General features: G+C 40.1%; 1 protein-coding gene across 2 annotated transcripts in view; it reads left to right on the forward strand.

Annotated features, from left to right (window-relative positions):
• LOC118393600 (zinc finger MIZ domain-containing protein 2-like) overlaps positions 1-16,821 on the forward strand; it is a 72,027-nt gene extending 55,206 nt beyond the window's left edge. For both annotated transcript variants that reach the window (XM_035786423.2, XM_052462638.1), the window contains exons 17-19: positions 8,836-9,002; positions 12,723-12,929; positions 15,965-16,821. In XM_035786423.2, the coding sequence (XP_035642316.1) occupies positions 8,836-9,002; positions 12,723-12,929; positions 15,965-16,072 (482 nt within the window). In that variant the 3' untranslated portion in view covers positions 16,073-16,821. The remainder of the gene's footprint in view (positions 1-8,835; positions 9,003-12,722; positions 12,930-15,964) is intronic.
• Positions 16,822-20,377: the final 3,556 nt, after the last annotated feature.

Genomic DNA, 20,377 nt, shown 5'->3' on the forward strand with positions numbered 1-20,377 from the left:
TCACGACACAAGCGGTTTACAAAATGTTTCGTGTTAGGCTATAAAAATGGATTTTATCAAAATAAACTGCACTTCCTTTGATCATTGGGCCCTCAGGAGGAGAAATAAGAGCAAGATATCAGAATGTAAGTCATGTTACCTTCAGATGTGAATATGTCAAACCTGTCATGGCGGGAAAAGTTTGTTATTGATTGCGCTTCTCAAACAAAATCATGGCATTTGTTCTCTGTAATTGCTATTTTAAATTGGAAAACGCAGTTTGATTACCAAGATTCTAATCTTTTGAAGGATGAAAGACACTTGAATTGTCAAAAATGTTTAATGTTACAATGTTGTATTTTTAGTTTGTCGCTCTGAAATTTCCCTGGATGTTTATCCCCGTTAACGGGATCGCAGCTCTAAGAAGTTAGTCCTTTCCCACTGATGCAGAATTAAAAGTAATACAAGTTTGCTAAATAATAGAAATGGTAACACAATAAAATAACAATAGCGAGGCTATATACAAGGAGTTGACTCTGTACCAAGTCATTGTGCAGGGGTATGATGTAATTGAGGCAATATGTGCGTGTAGGTAAGACTAAAAGTGATAATTTCGTGGAATCTGTGAAGAAAGAAATCGCATGGAAAACGTGGTAAGCAAGTTAGGTCCAAAAAACTGGTCGGTTTCATGATGCTTGCATCTATATTGTTTTATTTAACACCAGTTGGGGGTCTCTATAAGCTTCGGTATGAGATCCTAAACCTATCTAGAAAGTGCATCCTTGTACAGTGGTTCCTCCTTTAAAAGTAGCAGCGTATTGCAGCACTGCTTGCATAAATTCTATAATCTATATGCATAAATTGCAGAATTCTATGGCACATTTAAGTGTGAACCACTGGTACCATTGTTAGTGCTAGTTTGACCACCAGAGCGCATCTTTGAGAAGCATTTGATAGCCTTCAATAATGGCTATACGAGAGAATGCGGGCAAGCGGGAGACCGGGGTTCACTTCCCTGATGGGGAGGAAGGAGTAGGCTGTCCTTGTAAATAAGAATTTGTTCTTAACTGATTCCATATGTGTTATTTCATAGTTGTGATGTCTTCACTATTATTTTACAATGTAGAACATAGTAAAAATAAAGAACAACCCTGGAATGAGTAGGTGTAACCATACTTTTCACTGGTACTTGCTTAATTAATTTGATTAATATTATGGTGGTTCTATTCCAAGAAAAAAACGAAAAACTCTCTGGGTTTCCGTTAGGATGGAACAGAAAATATGGCGCTGTGATGGTCAGGATTACAGTACTGGGCTATTGAGCTAAAGATTACCTGTGTCGTGCAGGCACGCGGGAGACCGGGGTTAAATTCCCCGTCGGGGAGGAAGGAGTAGGCTGTCCTTGTAAATAAGATTTTTTTTCTTAACTGACTTGCCTAGTTAAATAAAGGTTACACTAAGAGCATAACATTTCTACACCCTAATATTCTAATCGAACCAATACCCAAACGGAGATTCAGTGAAAAATAAAAGATCTCATTGATTCATCAAGACCAGGCCCCATGCTTGTCTCAGAGCAGTGCGAAACGGTGCTTACATAGTTGTAGGCTATTGCTTCTAACTTCAATATGCTTTTTAAATAAATAACATCACATTACTCAACACTAGTGAGACTCATGTTGCCTGACTCCAAATTTAAATAAATTACTATAAAAATCAAACGTTCATGAAATCACACATGTAAGATACCAAATTAAAGCTACACTTGTTGTGAATCCAGCCAACATGTCAGATTTCAAAAAGTGACTACAAAATATCTCAAGTTACCTGTAAACTTTACCAAAACATTTCAAACTACTTTTGTAATACAACTTTCTGTATTTTTTTAAGTCGATAAATCGATAAAATTGAAGACGGGATGATCTGTGTTCAATACAGGAGGAAAATCAACTGGAGCTAGCTTTCTGGTCACGCGCCTCTATCTAACAGTACACTACAAGTGACCCTCGTTCAAGATGGCCGTACTTCTTCAATACACAAAGGAAAAACCTCAACCAATTTCTAAAGACTGGTGACATCCAGTGGAAGCGGTAGGAACTGCAAGAAGGTCCCTTAGAAATCTGGATTCCCAATGAAAGCCTATTGAAAAGAGTGACCTCAAAACAAAACAAAAATCTGAATGGTTTGCCCTCGGGGTTTCGCCTGCTAAATAAGTTCTGTTATACTCGCAGGCATGATTCAAACAGTTTTTGAAACTTCAGAGTGTTTTCTATCCAAATCTACTAATACTATGCATATCTTATCTTCTGGGGATGAGTAGCAGGCTGTTGAATTTGGGCATGCATTTCATCTGGACGTGAAAAAACTGCCCCCTGTCACCAAGAAGTTAAAGACTATAAGAAATTATTTTAATTTTTTGATCCAAAGTCATGAATGAGTGAGTCACTCAGCTTTTTGTAGGTGCTGCTATATGACTGCCATCAACTTGATGATAATATATAACGACATTTGAGGTTATTTCGTTTTCAAAAAAACGATAGTGAGCTATTGTAATCTGAAAAAGGCCAAAATAATATTTGTAAAGGCCAAAACATTTATTTCTGTTTTTAGAGGGAGGGAAACGCTTGGCCAATTGTGCGCCGCCCATAAAGGTCAAAATATAGCCCTGCTTAATAGCCATATAATGGAGCTGTACAATGTGACCGTGTTTGTTTTTGAGAGTATTTTCATCATTATTTTATTAACGAAAGCATAACGATGGAGATGAAGAAATAAACTACTGTACAGTATATGCTTTTACATTAAAGATGGTAAAGCATTTAAAGCATGTTGAAGATATAAGCCACCTGCATTTGTTTATTAGGCTACTGTGCAGTCTGACAAGTAAAAATTGCCTACAGTACATACTGTAATAAAATAGGAAAGTGCCTAATTCCTTACATAAGTGAGAGCAGGCCATGTACAGACCTTTTCTTTTACCTCAAGTACTCGTTAACCCGGTCTTTAATGCCTTTTCTGGTTGCATCAGTCGTGGACAGAAACTTCTGAGACACAGTATTAATGATGAACACACAGAGGTTCACTGGTAAGCCACATTTGCCTCTGGATCTATCCCAGTTGGTATTCTGTACCCACTCGTGATATCTCTCTCTTCGGTTACACTTCCTTGGAATAGCAGAACAGCGCAATGGTCTGGACGGCCCTTGCTATGGCTGGTTAACAGTTGGTCAAGTTCTGTTGTCAGAAGAGGAATGGAACTGACGACCCGACGAACCCGCCAGGTTTGTTGACTCTGCCTGTCGGAGGTGGAGTTCCAGAGCTCACGTGTGCCTGGCATGGATTGTGACTCCATCACGTTCCTCGCCCACTTCAACGTGTCATTCCCCCCTGACTCTCCGCCAATGGCGTCTGGCTCTGGACCAATGCATCAGCTGTCTCCCTAATTTTTACACCCTGCTTTTCTAAATCTAGTCTAACCAATACACACATGGAGATTCAGTGAAAATAAAAATCTCATTGATTTATCGAGACCAGTCCCTATGCTTGTTCCAGAGCAAAGAGTGCTAAAATAGTTGTAGGCTATTGCTTGTAACTTCAATACGCTCTTTAAATAAATAAGACCTACACCACTTTTTAACAGCACGTTACTCAATACTAGTGAGACTCATGTCACATATGGTAGGCCTACAGTATATTGAAAAATATGCTGTGACTCTCCGCCAACATGGGCTAGGTTGGTCTCCTGTGCGCGGCTCTGCGGTCCATCCCGTGCCCCCTGCCCTCGTGTATTGAACCTCATGCTCTTTCATTGGAAACAGCTGGAAAACTGCAAGACAATCCCATTGTGCGCCACTCGGGAGCCATGAACAATATGTCCAATATATATAGTTGAAGTCGGAAGTTACACCGTAGCAAAATAGATTTAAACTCCGTTTTCACAATTCCTGACATTGAATCAAAGTAAAAATTGCCTGTTTTAGGACAGTTAATATCACCACTTTATTTTAAGAATGTGAAATGTCAGAATAATAGTAGAGAGAATGATTTATTTAAGCTTTTATTTATTTCATCACATTCCCAGTGGGTCAGAAGTTTACATACATACACTCAATTAGTATTTGGTAGCATTGCCTTTAAAGTGTATAACTTGGGTCAAACATTTTGGGTAGCCTTCCACAAGCTTCCTGCAATAAGTTGAGTGAATTCTGGCCCATTCCTCCTGACAGAGCTGGTGTAACTGAGTCAGGTTTGTAGGCCTCCTTGCTCGCACATGCTGTTTCAGTTCTGCCCACAAATATTCTATGGGATTGAGGTCACGGCTTTGTGATGGCCACTCCAATACCTTGACTTTGTTGTCCTTAAGCCATTTTGCCACAACTTTGGAAGCTTGGGGTCATTGTCCATTTGGAAGACTCATTTGCAACCAAGCTTTCCTGACTGATGTCTTGAGATGTTGCTTCAATATATCCACATAATTTTCCTTTCTCATGATGCCATCTATTTTGTGAAGTGCACCAGTCCCTCCTGCAGCAAAGCACCCCCACAACATGATGCTGCCGCCCCCATGCTTCACGGTTGGGATGGTGTTCTTCCGCTTGCGAGCATCCCCCCCTTTCCCCCAAACATAACGATGGTCATTATGGCCAAACAGTTCTATTTTTGTTTCATCAGACCAGAGGACATTTGAAGTACGATCGTTGTCCCCATGTGCAGTTGCAACATGTAGTCTGGCTTAATTTATGGCGATTTTGGAGCAGTGGCTTCATCCTTGATGAGCGGCCTTTCAGGTTATGTCGATATAGGACTGGTTTTACTGTGGATATAGATACTTTTGTACCGGTTTCCTCCAGCATCTTCACAAGGTCCTTTGCTGTTGTTCTGGGATTGATTTGCATTTTTCGCACCAAAGTGCGTTCATCTCTAGGGGACAGAACGCGTCTCCTTCCTGAGCGGTATGACTGCTGCGTGGTCCTATGGTGTGTGTATACTTGCGTACTATTGTTTGTACAGATGAACGTGGTACCTTCAGGCCTTTGGAAATTGCTCCCAAGGATGAACCAGACTTGTGGAGGTCTACAATGTTTTTTTCTGAGGTCTCGGCTGATTTCTTTTGATTTTTCCCATGATGTCACGCAAAGATTCACTGAGTTTGAAGGTAGGCCTTAAAATACATCCACAGGTACACCTCCAAATGATGTCAATTAACCTATGAGAAGCTTCTAAAGCCATGACATAATTTTCTGTAATTTTCCAATCTGTTTAAATGCACAGTCAACTTAGTGTATGTACAGTGAATTATAAGTGAAATAATCTGTCTGTAAACAACTGTTGGTAAAATGACCTGTATCATGCACAAAGTAGATGTCCTTTACCGACTTGCCAAAATCATAGTTTGTTAACAAGAATTTTGTGGATTGGTTGAAAAATGAGTTTTAATGACTCCAACCTAAGTGTATGTAAACTTCCAAATAATAACAGGGTTAATAATATATCTGTCAGCATATACAATGGGCTTTTATATAATTCTATAATAATAATTTTGAAAACTGTTGTGCTGATTTTAAAGAAGCAATAAAACTGTCCTTCTTTAGACTAGTTGAGAATCTGGAGCATCAGCATTTGTTACTTTCGATTACAGGCTAGAAACAAAGAACGTTCTTATGAAACTCATTAGTCTATTCTTGTACTGAGAAATGAAGGCGAGAAATTCACAATCATCTCTGCAGCACCAATCAGGCCTTTATGGTAGAGTGGCCAGTCAGAAGCCACTCCTCAGTAAAATGCACATGGCAGCCCACTAGGAGTTTGCCAATAGGCACCTAAAGACTCCCAGACAATGAGAAACAAGATTCTCTCGTCTGATGAAACCAAGATTGAACTCTTTGGCCTGAATGCCAAGCGAGGAAACCTGGCATTATCCCTTAAAAAAACAACAGTTTACCCCTTTTTCTCCCCAATTTCATGGTGTCTAATTGGAGTTAATGTTGTCTCACCTCTGCAACTCCCGTACGGACTCGGGGGAGGAGAAAGTGTAGAGCCTGGCATCTTGACACAATGCCCACTTAACCCGGCTGCCAGCCGCACCAATGTGTCGGAGGAAGCACCTGGCGACCGTGTTAGCGCGCACTGCACTCGTCCCGCCATGGGAGTCGCTAGTGTGCGATGGGACAAGGACATAACTGTCGGCCAAACCCTCCCATAAACCAGACAGCACTGGTCCAATTGTTCACCGCCACATGGGGCTCCCGGTCACAGCCGGCTGCGACAGAGCGATGCAGTACCTTAGACCACTGCTCCACTCGCGAGGCCCCCTGGTATCATCCCTACAGAAGCATGGAGGTGGCAGCATCATGCTGTGGGGATGTTTTTCAGTGGCAGGGACTGGGAGACTAGTGAGGATCAAGGCAAAGGTGAACGGAGCAAAGTACAGAGATCCTTGATGATAATCTGCTACAGAAGACTCGGATGTATTCGCTGCCAAAGGTGCTTCAATAAAGTACTTAGTAAAAAAGGGCCTGAATACTAATATAAATATGATGTTTCAGTTTACTTTTAGTACATTTGCAAAAATATCAAACTAGTTTTTACTTTGTCATTATGGGGTATTGTGTGTAGATTGCTAAAAGGGGAAAAACTATTTAATCCATTTTAGAAAAAGGCTTTAATGTAACAAAATGTGGAAAACGTCAAGGGGTCTGAATACTTTACAAATGCACTGTACCGTAATTTCCGGCCTATAAGCCGCTACTTTATTCCCACACTTTGAACATTGCGGTTTATACAATGACCTGGCTAATTTATGGATTTTTCCCGCTTTCACAAGATTCATGCCGCCAAAAAACTGAGCACCGTCACATAATGTGATGTAAATAGAGCGCGCTCAAACTTCCCATCATTCTGATTACGGTAGTAATTTTGTCACCCTCATCATGGCAAAGACACGGAGAAATGCATATGATGCAGCTTTCAAGTTGAAGGCGATCGATCTGGCTGTTGGAAAAGGAAATAGAGCTGCTGCATGGGAGCTTGGCCTTAATGAGTCGATTATAAGACTTTGTAAACAGCAGCGTGAGGAACTGACTCAGTGCAAAAAGACAACAAACCTTTCAGAGGCAAGAAGAGCAGATGGCCCAAAGTATTTGCAGCCACTCGACATCAGTGTAAATCATGCATTTAAGGTGTTCAGTGGGAGGCTTGGATGAAAAGTGGGGAGAAATCATTCACTAAAACGGGCCGCATGTGAAGAGCAACTTTTGGTCAAGTCTGCCAGTGGGTCCTGACAGCGTGGAGCATTGTCAAAAAATCCACTATCATCAATGGGTTTCGAAAGGCTGGACTGCTGCGTGTTGAAGGGGCAGCATGAGCTCAGCGGGGTATTTGCCCCTGGATGAAAGTGACGAGAGCGACAATGAAAACGATCCAACATCGGATGAAGCAATTCTGAGGCTATTCAACTCCGACACTGAAGGAGATGACTTCAGTGGTTTCAGTGCACAGGAGGAGGAAGATAGTGACCAATGACTTCCTTGATAGGCAACTGTTTTAATTTTTGTTACAAGCAGTGTTTCGTTTAAAGGCTGTATAAAGTTCATTTGTTTCAATGTACCGGTAGGCACCTGCGGCTTATAGAAATGTGTGGCTTATTTATGTACAAAATACATATTAAAAAATAATTCAGTGGGTGCGGTTTATATTCAGGTGTGCTTAATAGTCCAGCAATTACGGTATCTTAAATGACTGCATTTTCATTAATTCCATTATGTATTCTTGAAGTACAGTCAAAAACAGTATGGGACTTTATACGGAAGTGGAGCTGGAAGTAGACATGACTTTCCTAGTGGATAACAAACTACGGTCGTGTCCAGGGGGCAAGTAATGGAAGAAAAGAAAACACTAATACATATATATACCAGTCCCTTTGATTCTGCGGTTATTATGGTTTCAAATTTTACCCATCTCCGCACTATTACCTCATAAAACAGTCAAATCACTGCAATATTACCACAATACAAAACGAGTGCTAACAATTTTAACCAATTGCAGCACTTTTTTAAAGCATAAAATCATTCAATCAAGCCATGCCTTTTGCACACATTGTATATAGACTGCCCATTTTTTCTACTGTGTTATTGACTTGCTAATTGTTTACTCCATGTGTAACTCTGTGTTCTCTGTTCACACTGCTATGCTTTATCTTGGCCAGGTCGCAGTTGCAAATGAGAACTTGTTCTCAACTAGCCTACCTGGTTAAATAAAGGTGAAATAAAAAAATGTAAAAAAACACGTCAACAAACTTTTCCCCGTTTGTGCATTTTCGTGACAAAGTGTACAAAATCATTGCAAATTGGTTAGGGAAAGGGGATACCTAGTCAGTTGCACAACTGAATGCATTCAACCAAAATGTGTCTTCCGCATTTAACCCAACCCCTCTGAATCTATCACCATCAAAAAAAAACTGGAAATCCCGGAGGGACTGAGATACGATAGGATATTGTCTGTACTTATTATTGTTTTCTTTTCTGTATCAAAATATTTGCACAGTTTCCTATGGAGTACCCCAATGAACACAACCAATAGTTCATTCAGTAAAGAATGGTTCTGACGTTTTTCCTTTAGTGTACAAATACAAAGGTTTTGGACTGTTTTAGCCAAATTTTCAAAATCACCTCTCATAGCCATTCCCTGCTAAAATATTACTCTTATTTTTTACAAAAGTATTTGCCGAAATACATTTTGAAATGGATTAATTAGCAAATGCTCTCTGTGAAAAAAATAACAAACGTTCTTCTCATGTAAATGTATGGTTAAAAGGATGGAGAATGTCTAAGTAACGAGTGTATGTCTGTTTCTGCCCAGGATTGGGATACCCTAACCAGCCTGGGTTCTCAGACTTCCCAAATGCCCCTGGCACCCCTAATGTTGGGGAGTTCTCCTCGGGACCCCCCCCCCTCTCCTACCAGGCTGACCTGCCAAGTGGACTCCTCACTTCAGACAAACCCATGGGACATCCCATGTCATCCCAGGTACTAACCTCAACGCTGCTGAGTGCTTTGTTCTTCCTGTTCTCAATGGTCTGGAGTCTTGACAAACAAATCCACCCCACCCCCAAAATAATCATGTTTGTGCTTTTACGTATTATCATTCACTTTTCATCCAACCAGCTAGGTGACAAAGTTGAAGTTCCCTTGTTCGTTTAGAGTCTAAACTGTGGGGTAGTGTTGTAGACCTGGTCTTTCTTTTGTATGTGGGTCCTGGTTTACTAATCAGTGTTGATGGTGCATGTCATTATGATAAGTTATCCATAAAATTCATAATGTAATCTGAATTAGAGGTTGACTGATTAATCGGCAGGGCCGATTTCAAGTTTTCGTAACAGTCGATAATCAGCATTTTTGGACGCCGATTATGGCCGATTACATTGCAATCCATGAGGAGACTGCGTGGCAGGCTTGACCACCGGTTACGCGAGTGCAGCAAGGAGCCATGGTAATTTGCTAGCTAGCATTAAACTTATCTTTATAAAGAACAATACATCTTAACATAATCACTAGTTTAACTAGCTTGTCCTGTATTGCATATAATCAATGTGGTGCCTGTTAATTTATCATCGAATCACAGCCTACTTCGCCAAACGGGTGATGATTTAACAAAAGCGCATTTGTGAAAAAAGCACCATCGTTGCACCAATGTACCTAACCATAAACATCAATGCCTTTCTTAAAATCAATACACAAGTATCTTTTTTTAAACCTGCATATTTAATTAAAATAATTTCATCTTAGCAGGCAATTTTAACCAGGGAAATTGTGTGACTTGTCTTGCGTTCAGTGCAAGCAGAGTCAGGGTATGTGCAACAGTTTGGGCCGCCTGGCTCGTTGCGAACTGTGTATTGACCATTTCTTCCTAACAAAGACCGTAATTGATTAGCCCAAATTGTACATAATTATGACATAACATTGAAGGTTGTGCAATGTAACAGCAATATTTAGACTTAGGGTTGCCACCCATTCGATAAAATATGGAACGGTTCCATATTTCACTGAAAGAATAGACGTTTTGTTTTCGAAATGATAGTTTCCGGATTTGAACATCTTTATGACCAAAGCCGCGTATTTCTGTGTGTTATTATATTATAATTAAGTCTATGATTTTATATAGAGCAGTCTGACTGAGCGATGGCAGACAGCAGCAGGCTCGTAAGTATTCATTCAAATAGTACTTTCCTGCATTTGCCAGCAGCTCTTCGCAATGCTTGAAGCGCAGCGCTGTTTATGACTTCAAGCCTATCAACTCCCAAGATTAGGCTGGCAATACTATAGTGCCTATAAGAACATCCAATAGTCAAAGGTATGTGAAATAGAAATGGTATAGAGAGAAATAGTCCTATAATAACTACAACCTAAAACTTCTTAACTGGGAATATTCAAGGCTCGTGTTAAAAGGAACCACCAGCTTTCATATGTTCTCATGTTCTGAGCAAGGAACTTAAACGTTAGCTTTTTTTACATGGCACATATTGCAATTTTACTTCTCCAACACTGTTTTTGCATTATTAAAACCAAATTTAACATGTTTCATTATTTGTTTGAGACTAAATTGATTTTATTTCTGTATTATATTAAGTTAAAATAAGTGTTCATTCAGTATTGTTGTAATTGTCATTATATATATATATATATATATATATATATAGACACACACACATATATATACAGTGCCTTGCGAAAGTATTCGGCCCCCTTGAACTTTGCGACCTTTTGCCACATTTCAGGCTTCAAACATAAAGATATTAAACTGTATTTTTTTGTGAAGAATCAACAACAAGTGGGACACAATCATGAAGTGGATCGACATTTATTGGATATTTCAAACTTTTTTAACAAATCAAAAACTGAAAAATTGGGCGTGCAAAATTATTCAGCCCCCTTAAGTTAATACTTTGTAGCACCACTTTTTGCTGTGATTACAGCTGTAAGTCGCTTGGGGTATGGCTCTATCAGTTTTGCACATCGAGAGACTGAATTTTTTTCCCATTCCTCCTTGCAAAACAGCTCGAGCTCAGTGAGGTTGGATGGAGAGCATTTGTGAACAGCAGTTTTCAGTTCTTTCCACAGATTCTCGATTGGATTCAGGTCTGGACTTTGACTTGGCTATTCTAACACCTGGATATGTTTATTTTTGAACCATTCCATTGTAGATTTTGCTTTATGTTTTGGATCATTGTCTTGTTGGAAGACAAATCTCCGTCCCAGTCTCAGGTATTTTGCAGACTCCATCAGGTTTTCTTCCAGAATGGTCCTGTATTTGGCTCCATCCATCTTCCCATCAATTTTAACCATCTTCCCTGTCCCTGCTGAAGAAAAACAGGCCCAAACCATGATGCTGCCACCACCATGTTTGACAGTGGGGATGGTGTGTTCAGGGTGATGCTTTTACGCCAAACATAACGTTTTGCATTGTTGCCAAAAAGTTCAATTTTGGTTTCATCTGACCAGAGCACCTTCTTCCACATGTTTGTGTCTCCCAGGTGGCAAACTTTAAACAACACTTTTTATGGATATCTTTAAGAAATGGCTTTCTTCTTGCCACTCTTCCATAAAGGCCAGATTTGTGCAATATACGACTGATTGTTGTCCTATGGACAGAGTCTCCCACCTCAGCTGTAGATCTCTGCAGTTCATCCAGAGTGATCATGGGCCTCTTGGCTGCATCTCTGATCAGTCTTCTCCTTGTATGAGCTGAAAGTTTAGAGGGACGGCCAGGTCTTGGTAGATTTGCAGTGGTCTGATACTCCTTCCATTTCAATATTATCGCTTGCACAGTGCTCCTTGGGATGTTTAAAGCTTTGGAAATCTTTTTGTATCCCAATCCGGCTTTAAACTTCTTCACAACAGTATCTCGGACCTGCCTGGTGTGTTCCTTGTTCTTCATGATGCTCTCTGCGCTTTTAACGGACCTCTGAGACTATCACAGTGCAGGTGCATGTATACGGAGACTTGATTACACACAGGTGGATTGTATTTATCATCTTTAGGCATTTAGGTCAACATTGGATCATTCAGAGATCCTCACTGAACTTCTGGAGAGAGTTTGCTGCACTGAAAGTAAAGGGGCTGAATAATTTTGCACTCCCAATTTTTCAGTTTTTGATTTGTTAAAAAAGTTTGAAATATCCAATAAATGTCGTTCCACTTCATGATTGTGTCCCACTTGTTGTTGATTCTTCACAAACAAATACAGTTTTATATCTTTGTTTGAAGCCTGAAATGTGGCAAAAGGCCGCAAAGTTCAAGGGGGCCGAATACTTTCGCAAGGCACTGTATATTTTTAAAAAAGGGCAGATTTAATCAGATTTAATCGGTATCCTCCAATAATCGGTATCAGCGTTGAGAAATCGTAATCGGTCGACCTCTAATCTGAAAGAATTAACCATATAATAAATTGATTAAGTTCAACTATAAAGAATAGGTTAAGTGTGGGTTAAGATGGTTTCATATATTGCTTTGTTGTCTTGGCTCCTCTACAAATCAAAGGTGCCATCAAAGTTGTGAAGTATGTAAAGAATTGATGATGAGTTCTAATTGAAAGGAGCATGACACTTTGGAAGGGTAGTTGGATTTGAGTTGAATTGGCTTGTTATAAAACTTTATTTTACTTCTAACACACCAAAGCATATTATACGTTGATGTGGCACAGACGTGTTATGCAGGAGCTTATAATACTTATAATTCTTTTCACCTCAGATTCCCCATTCTGGCCGCATGGACTCCTCCCACAGTTCTCTCCAGCATCAGCAGCATCAAGGCCTCCATAGCATCTCACACCTCGGGGGACCAGGGGCACCCATGATGCAGCCTCGCAATCCCTCCCAAAACACCAGATTACACACAGAAAGCTCCTTTGGGTTAGGGGGCCCCGCTTGCTCAGAGGTGCCAGAGCCTTCCTTGGATGTGAGTAGCAACATTTTAATTCACTGACTTCATGACCTAGCTACGCAGTGCATTGCTACACTACATTTACATTCACACTGTACACAATTTGTGTATCGCATCAGTGGAAACCAAGACTGTTTTCAGGGCAGGTCTGCCGGTTTGCACTAGCAGAAGTGATTTTTCGGTATTAGGTTAAGGTTAGGAAACGGGCTAGGTAAAATGTAAATATAGTTCCAGACGTGGAGCCTTCCGAGTGGCGCAGCAGTCTAAGGCACTGCAGTGCTTGAGTCATCACTACAGATCCGGGTTCGATGCCAGGCTGTGTCTCAGCTGGCCGAGACCAGGAGACCCATAAGGCGACGCACAATTGGCCCAGCGTCATCTGGATTAGGGGAGGGTTTGGCCGGCCAGGATGTCCTTGTCCCAATGCGCTCTAGCGACTCCTATGGCAGGCCGGGCGCATGCATGCTGACATGGTCGCCAGTTGTACATTGTTTCCTCTGACACATTGGTGGCTGGCTTCCGGGGTTAAGCGAGCAGTGTGTCAAGAAACAGTGTGTCTTGGCAGGATGCATGGCTCTCGACCTTAGCCTCTCCCGAGTCCGTAAGGGAGTTGCAGCGATGGAACAAGACTGTAACTACCAATTAAATGTCACAAAATTGGGGAGAAAAAGGGGTATTTTACCCCCTTTCTCCCCAATTTCCATCTTGTCTGATCGCTGCAACTCTCCAACGGGCTGGGGAGGCGAAGGTGGAGAAACCCGAAAGCTAACCGTAGCAATGTGTCGGAGGAAACACAGTTCAACTGACGACCGAGGTCAGCCTGCAGGCACCCGGCCTACCACAAGGAGTTGCTAGCTAACCCGGACGATGCTGGACAAATTGTGTGCCACCCTATGGGACTCCCGATCACAGGCGATTTGTGATACAGCCTGGGATCGAACCCAAGTTTGTAGTGACCCCTCTAGCACTACGATGCATTGTTTTAGACTGCTGCGCCACTCGGGAAGCGACTCCAACATATCAACTTGTCCTGCTCTGAGAACAGTCTTGGTTCCAACTTATGCAAAGCTGCTACAATGGCCCTCATTCATCAACTTGTTCATAAATAGGGCAACAATTTCATAGTAAGTTAATTTTTGCACTATTCATAATACTTTTGCACTGCGTAATGTGTAATACACATTATATTGTATTATGTTGTTGAGGAAAACTCAGAGGAATCAGGCAGAACTCATTTATCAGCAATAAGAGGTTTATTCAAGCAATTGGAAGGAAGATCACTCTCAGGATGAACCCAGAAAGTAACCTCCAGGATATACCGGAAAGGAATTCTCAGGATATACCGGAAAGGATCTCAAAGATTTTACAATTACAGTCTTTAAATACTTAATCTACACAAAAAGCTGCTTAACCATGCTAGGGGGAGGCAATCTTACATGAGAGATAAGGGGTACTTGGCTTTCATAAAGCATTAAAACAAACAAAAGCAGGTTCTAACCAGTTCTCACAGCCTATGTGTCTAAGATAGGAGAGTGATAAGATCTTTAGAGCCTCAACAGACATGAGCAGCCTGGATGGCTTTTAGTGTCCCAGAGATAAGGACGAATAACAAATCACTCCGTAAAATCATTGAAAGCGTGGGGGAGGGAGGTGGATCCCCACCACACTGGGTAGCACAGAGTAACACTTTAAGCGCAAATACCACTTTAATACCACAAAAAGTATTATTATGTATCACATCTGACCGTGAATTGGGAGTACCATAGGGCATCACACAATTGGCCCAGTGTTTCTCTCCCTCTAAAAACAGAAATAAATGTTTTGGCCTTTACAAACATTATTTTGGCCTTTATTCAGGTTACAATTGTTCACTTTTTAAATTTTTTTTTTTACTAAATAACCTCCAAAATATCGTTATGTATTGTCAAGTTGATGGCACAGTCATATAGCCGGCATTTTATAAAGAAATGTTTTGGTTATCCTCACCTGGACATCATGTACAGTATTATAATAGCCCATTATGGGATATTAGCAGGACAATATACCTTTACCATCACCTCTCTGTATTTTGAATCTTTGTGAATGGGGCCTCCCACAGTGCAAACAGTTGCAGGTTCTATACACGTACCGCCTGCCACCGTGAGACCCATGAGGGGGCTTTTGGTTTTAATTTAGAATCCTCCAATCCTCTATATATATATATATAATTATTGGTGGAGAGTCATATCATATTTTTCGATATACTGTAGGCCAACCGTAGGCGACATGAGTCTCACTAGTGTTGAGTGTGCTGTTAAGTGGTGTAGGTTTTTATTTATTTAAAGGACAAACAATCAGTCATGTTACCTCAGCTAGTTAACAACCTGGTAACTTTACCCGTACTTCTAAACATCTGGGGGCACAGAAAGAAAGGAAAAGACATGGCTTCTTTAGAAAATCAATGAATGAAGGACTGATCTCTTGCATGTCCTCACTCACAAACTTGAAATACTTTCAATGTAATGCATTTCAATACGTAGAGCTTTTACACAATGTAGAAACCTAATATTCCACAAATTACTTTGTAATTTCAATGACAGGTTTTTGTATCAATTTTCATAAAAAACATGTCTTTACAGAGTTAAATATTAGTTTCTTTGTGCACAACATGCTTCAAAAGTAGCTAGAATTCATATTCGCCCAGTATGCTATATCTCAATCAATTAAAACAAATATATGTGCTACCAATGAAAAACGTTAATTTAGAGCCCTGTCTGCAAGGAAATTTGCATACAAGTGGTCTCGGACCGTTTTACATTTACAATATCCAGAGCGATGTACAGTAGTGAGTGCATACATTTATATACAGATGTACATTTATGCCAAAGAAAAAAAATCTGAGCTACAAAAGAAATGTGCAAGACAGTGCTCATATGCTAATGTTGATGACTATTTTGAACTGTGAATGATTGATTGATTGATGAGCGAGGCACAATGTGTTAATGAGCACAGTACCTGTTGTTGTTGTACGTACATCTTTAGGGATTCTATTATCTCTCTCTCCTCTACAGTTACTTCCTGAATTGACAAATCCAGATGAGCTACTGTCTTACCTTGGTCCCCCCGATTTACCGAACAACAGCAATGATGACCTACTCTCCCTCTTTGAGAACAACTGAGTCCCGGTTCTCCTCTCCAGTCTCCCATGGTTCCCTGCGACACATAAACTACATTCAAGAAGTATCCCACCTACAATGTGGGTATAAAAAATACTTCCTGTAATAAGAGCTCCCCTTGAGCCGAAAATGGCCGTCGGTGGTAGTAGGCGTGTCGAGGAGACACTTGAATATGAGGAAAATCTTTGATGTCCCTTGTCTGACTATAAACTATGGTGATATTTTGTTTTATATCTGTAAACTATTCCCGCATCTATTCCCTTGTTACTACCTTTCTTGCCCAAGGATCCAATTGTATTTAAATGCTTCCTTACTAGAATCACATTTAGAAGGGATTATCAATGTATGTACATTTTCTTATTCAATGCAGTTGTGATGCAAGTTTATGTCCAACTGAATTTGGTGAGTTTGAAATGTCCATAAAAGTATGATTAAATAACTTTTTTAAATTTACAATAATAAATGGAAGATGAATACATTGAGGGGATGCCCTATGTGTTTCAAAGATAAATATGTATTTTCACTGCCTTTTACTGTGATTTATCAATGCACAACAGTGACAAAAAAGCAATGTAATTTCCACATTTACATAACCATTCCAAGCTATGATCATTTAGCACCCCGGCACACAAACAATTACTCAGTCTTTTTATATTCTAAATTAACAGATTTTTATGCATAAATGTTTGACATTATATTCATTACAATGGTTAACAACCTTGTAGGCAAATTGAATAAATGGCAATCTGTAAGGCTTTGTGAGACTCAATTCTTTGGAGCAGCTATGGAGCCAAAGCCATACCTTTATGGCTGGCTACATGTAAATATATGGCTCCATCTAAATCAAAGATGACCACACCAACCAGATGTAGTTCAATTTGTTGAATTTTTTTTTTACGTGAATTCATTTGCAAATGTCTGGTTCTTACTGATCCAGATATATATCCAGATATTATATTCTTCCTACACTAACACTTTGTAACGCCTGCTCTTTGCAGAATGACAGAAAAATGAAATACACAGGTATGGGCAACTAGCTTCCCTTTCGTAGGCCCCCGGATCATTTATTATTAAATAACTAATTTGGGCTCCCATTACCGTTGAGAGTTAGAATAGTAGAATATACTAGGTGCAATTTCGTCATTTGGTTGTGCATCAGCAGATTTTCTCTTGTTTTGTAAGTCACTGATAGTCACTCAATAAGTCCATGTCAGCTAAAATTGTTTTAGATATCTGAACTTGTAGTAATCATGGTCCAATTACAGACCAGAGAGCCTCCATTAATTTTGTTTGCCACTCTCACTCCGATAATGTTTTAAAAACTGCTAACATTTATCTTCACCCCATTGCAAAATGAGTAGAATTGTATGAAGTTACCTCTGAGAAAGGTGTGCCGTTAGCGGGACACCTCGACAAAATCCGGTGAAATTGCAGAAAGCGTAATTACAGTATTATAAATATTTAACTTTCATAAAATCACAAGTGTAATACATCAAAATAAAGCTTAACTTGTTTATCCAGCTGCTGTGTCAGATTTCAAAAAGGCTTTACGGTGAAAGCAAACCATGCGATTATCTGAGGACAGCGCTCTGCATACAAACACATGAAAAACATATTTCAACCAGGCAGGTGCAACACGAAAGTCATTAAATAGCGATTTAATAAATACCTTACATTTTGACCTTCTTCTGTTGGCACTCCAAAAGGTCACAGTAACATCACAAATGGTCCTTATGTACGATAATGTCCTTTATATCCATAACTCAGTTTAGCTGGTGCGCTTCAGTCAATAATCCACCCAGTTTCCCTCCATCAAAATACATACAAAATTAATCGCAAACGTTACTAATAAACTTTTCCAAACAAGTCAAACAACGTTCATAATCAAACCTTAGGTACCCTAATACGTAAATAAACTATCAAATTTAAGACTGAGAGTGGTTATTGTCTTTACCTGAGAAAAATACCAAAGAGCGCGCTCTCATTCACGTGCTTGGAAACACTACAGCCAGAATGGGAGCCACCTAGAAACACGTAAATTTCTGGCGCATTTTTCCAAAAGCCAGCCTGAAACTCTAAAGACTGACATCTAGTGGAAGCCCTAGGAACTGCAATCTGGGAGGACTTTGCCTTATAAAAAGTGATAGCCATTGAAAATAGTAGAAGGCTGAATTATTTTTTTGGGGGGGGGTTGTTTGTCCTCGGGGTTTAGCGTGCCATATCAGCTCTGTTATACTCACAGACATAATTTGAACAGTTTTAGAAACTTTAGAGTTTTCTATGCAAATTTACCAATATATGCATATGCTAGCTTCTGGGCCTGAGTAACAGGCAGTTTACTCTGGGAACGCTTTCATCCGGATGTCAAAATACTGCCCCCTATCCCAAACAAGTTTTAAACTGCATTAATTTATGTCAGAGTATATGAACATAACTGAGAATTCTAACATATCTGTATCCATTCATCATCATCAATAACGTCTCCCAGGTCTTCCTCACATTTTTCTTTTGCATGTTTTATGTCATCGGGACTCGCCTCTATCAACCCTTGATACAGTTTGGAAATGAAATCGACTGCCCTAAAATAGTTTCAATCTTTTAAGCTTCTTGCTTGTCCAGTGTTTGACGCACAGGGAGAATAGTGTTGTATCGGCAAAAGTGCACCTCTGTGCTGTTACAGACTGGCCATCCCTGGTTGCCTGACTCTGATGAGACCCCTGTCACCATCTGATCCTGATCAGATGAGGTATGGCAAAGAATTTCCTTTGCTGTACATTTATACATGATATTATCCATGAATAGAATCAATGGTTCAATAATTGAAATTACCATTATTTCCAGATCCCAGACTGTAGCCTACCCATCAACTCAAGGTGGAACTTTGTATCCATTCACTCATTTTTATTATATTCTGCAAATTTCACCTGACATCCGCAGACTGGTCTTCCCTGGCTCTCTGACCCTACATGGACACCTGTCACCATCTTATCCTGCTAAAACATAATGAGCATAGCATACTGAATGTGCATCATGACAGTGAAGCCTGTGGAGCTGTTTATACCATGTCAGTGTGAAAAGTAGGAAATTGGCTATGGTAACTGTCAGATCAATAACATTACATTGCTATACTGACTAATAAAAACTAACATTGCGCTGAAAAAACAGAAGATTGGTCTTCAATCTTTTGGTAACTGGTTTCATCCTTTGATTCAGGTATAGTGTGATTGAACAAAAATAATAGCTAAAGTTATTGTGCTAGCTAGCTAATGTTAGCCAACTTTTGGCAAGCTCTAGCTAATGATACATTATCAAATGACTTCTGTTGAAATGGGAAAAAACAATGGCTACAAAACATTTCCATACACACAACACCTGTTAGATACTGCTACCTGAGATAGTGAGAGGCTAGCTAGAGCTGAACTGGCTGTGGTAGCTACTAGCTAGCTAACGATCTGCTAGTAGTTCATTCACTTCAGTCGAGAGGTGATGAAACATTGGCTCACGTAATATGTCAGTTACTATTAGCTCAGCACTGGGAATACACCATTTTTTCTGTCAAACAGCAGTTACCTTGCCAGTTAGATCAGTCAACTAATGAGTAGCCAGTTTCTGCTATGCTTGCTTTTACAACTTGGAGAAAAAGCGCAACACAGACAGCAGCTGTCTTTTGTCCATCTCTCCCATGCTGGTCCTATATGCCAGCTTGTCAGAAACTTTGCCTTCACACAGCCTGTCAGCAAGCTCTGTGGTGTCCATGCAGTCCTAAATCCAGCCAGCTGAAACCGGAAAACAGCCTACCCAACTGCTCTGAGACATCCGCATGGTCCTAACGCACACCGGCACCGCGTTTTGTATCACAGTGCAATGATATAAAACTGGGGGAGACAAATGTGCAATTTCAGAATGTGGGGGGGTTTACGCTATGGCATCCAGTAACAACACAGTGTGCTTTTGCTGGCATGCTGGTAAGTAGCTTGCTAGCTAACAGTCACACCACAGATGGAAGGTTATGTGGATGTGCAGTTGTAGTCAGAAGTTTACATACACCTTAGCCAAATACATTTAAACTCAGATTTTCACAATTCCTGATATGTAATCCTAGTAAAAATTCCCTGCCTTAGGTCAGTTAGGATCACCACTTTATTTTAAGAATGTGAAACATCAGAATAATAGTAGAGAGAATTATATATTTTAGCTTTTATTTCTTTCATCACATTCCCAGTGGGTCAGAAGTTTACATGCACTCAAGTAGAATTTGGTACCATTGCCTTTAAATTGTTTAACTTGGGTCAAACGTTTTGGGTAGCC

Source organism: Oncorhynchus keta, chromosome 14 (assembly GCF_023373465.1).
Source record: "Oncorhynchus keta strain PuntledgeMale-10-30-2019 chromosome 14, Oket_V2, whole genome shotgun sequence".
In the NCBI taxonomy this organism is placed as follows: domain Eukaryota; kingdom Metazoa; phylum Chordata; class Actinopteri; order Salmoniformes; family Salmonidae; genus Oncorhynchus; species Oncorhynchus keta.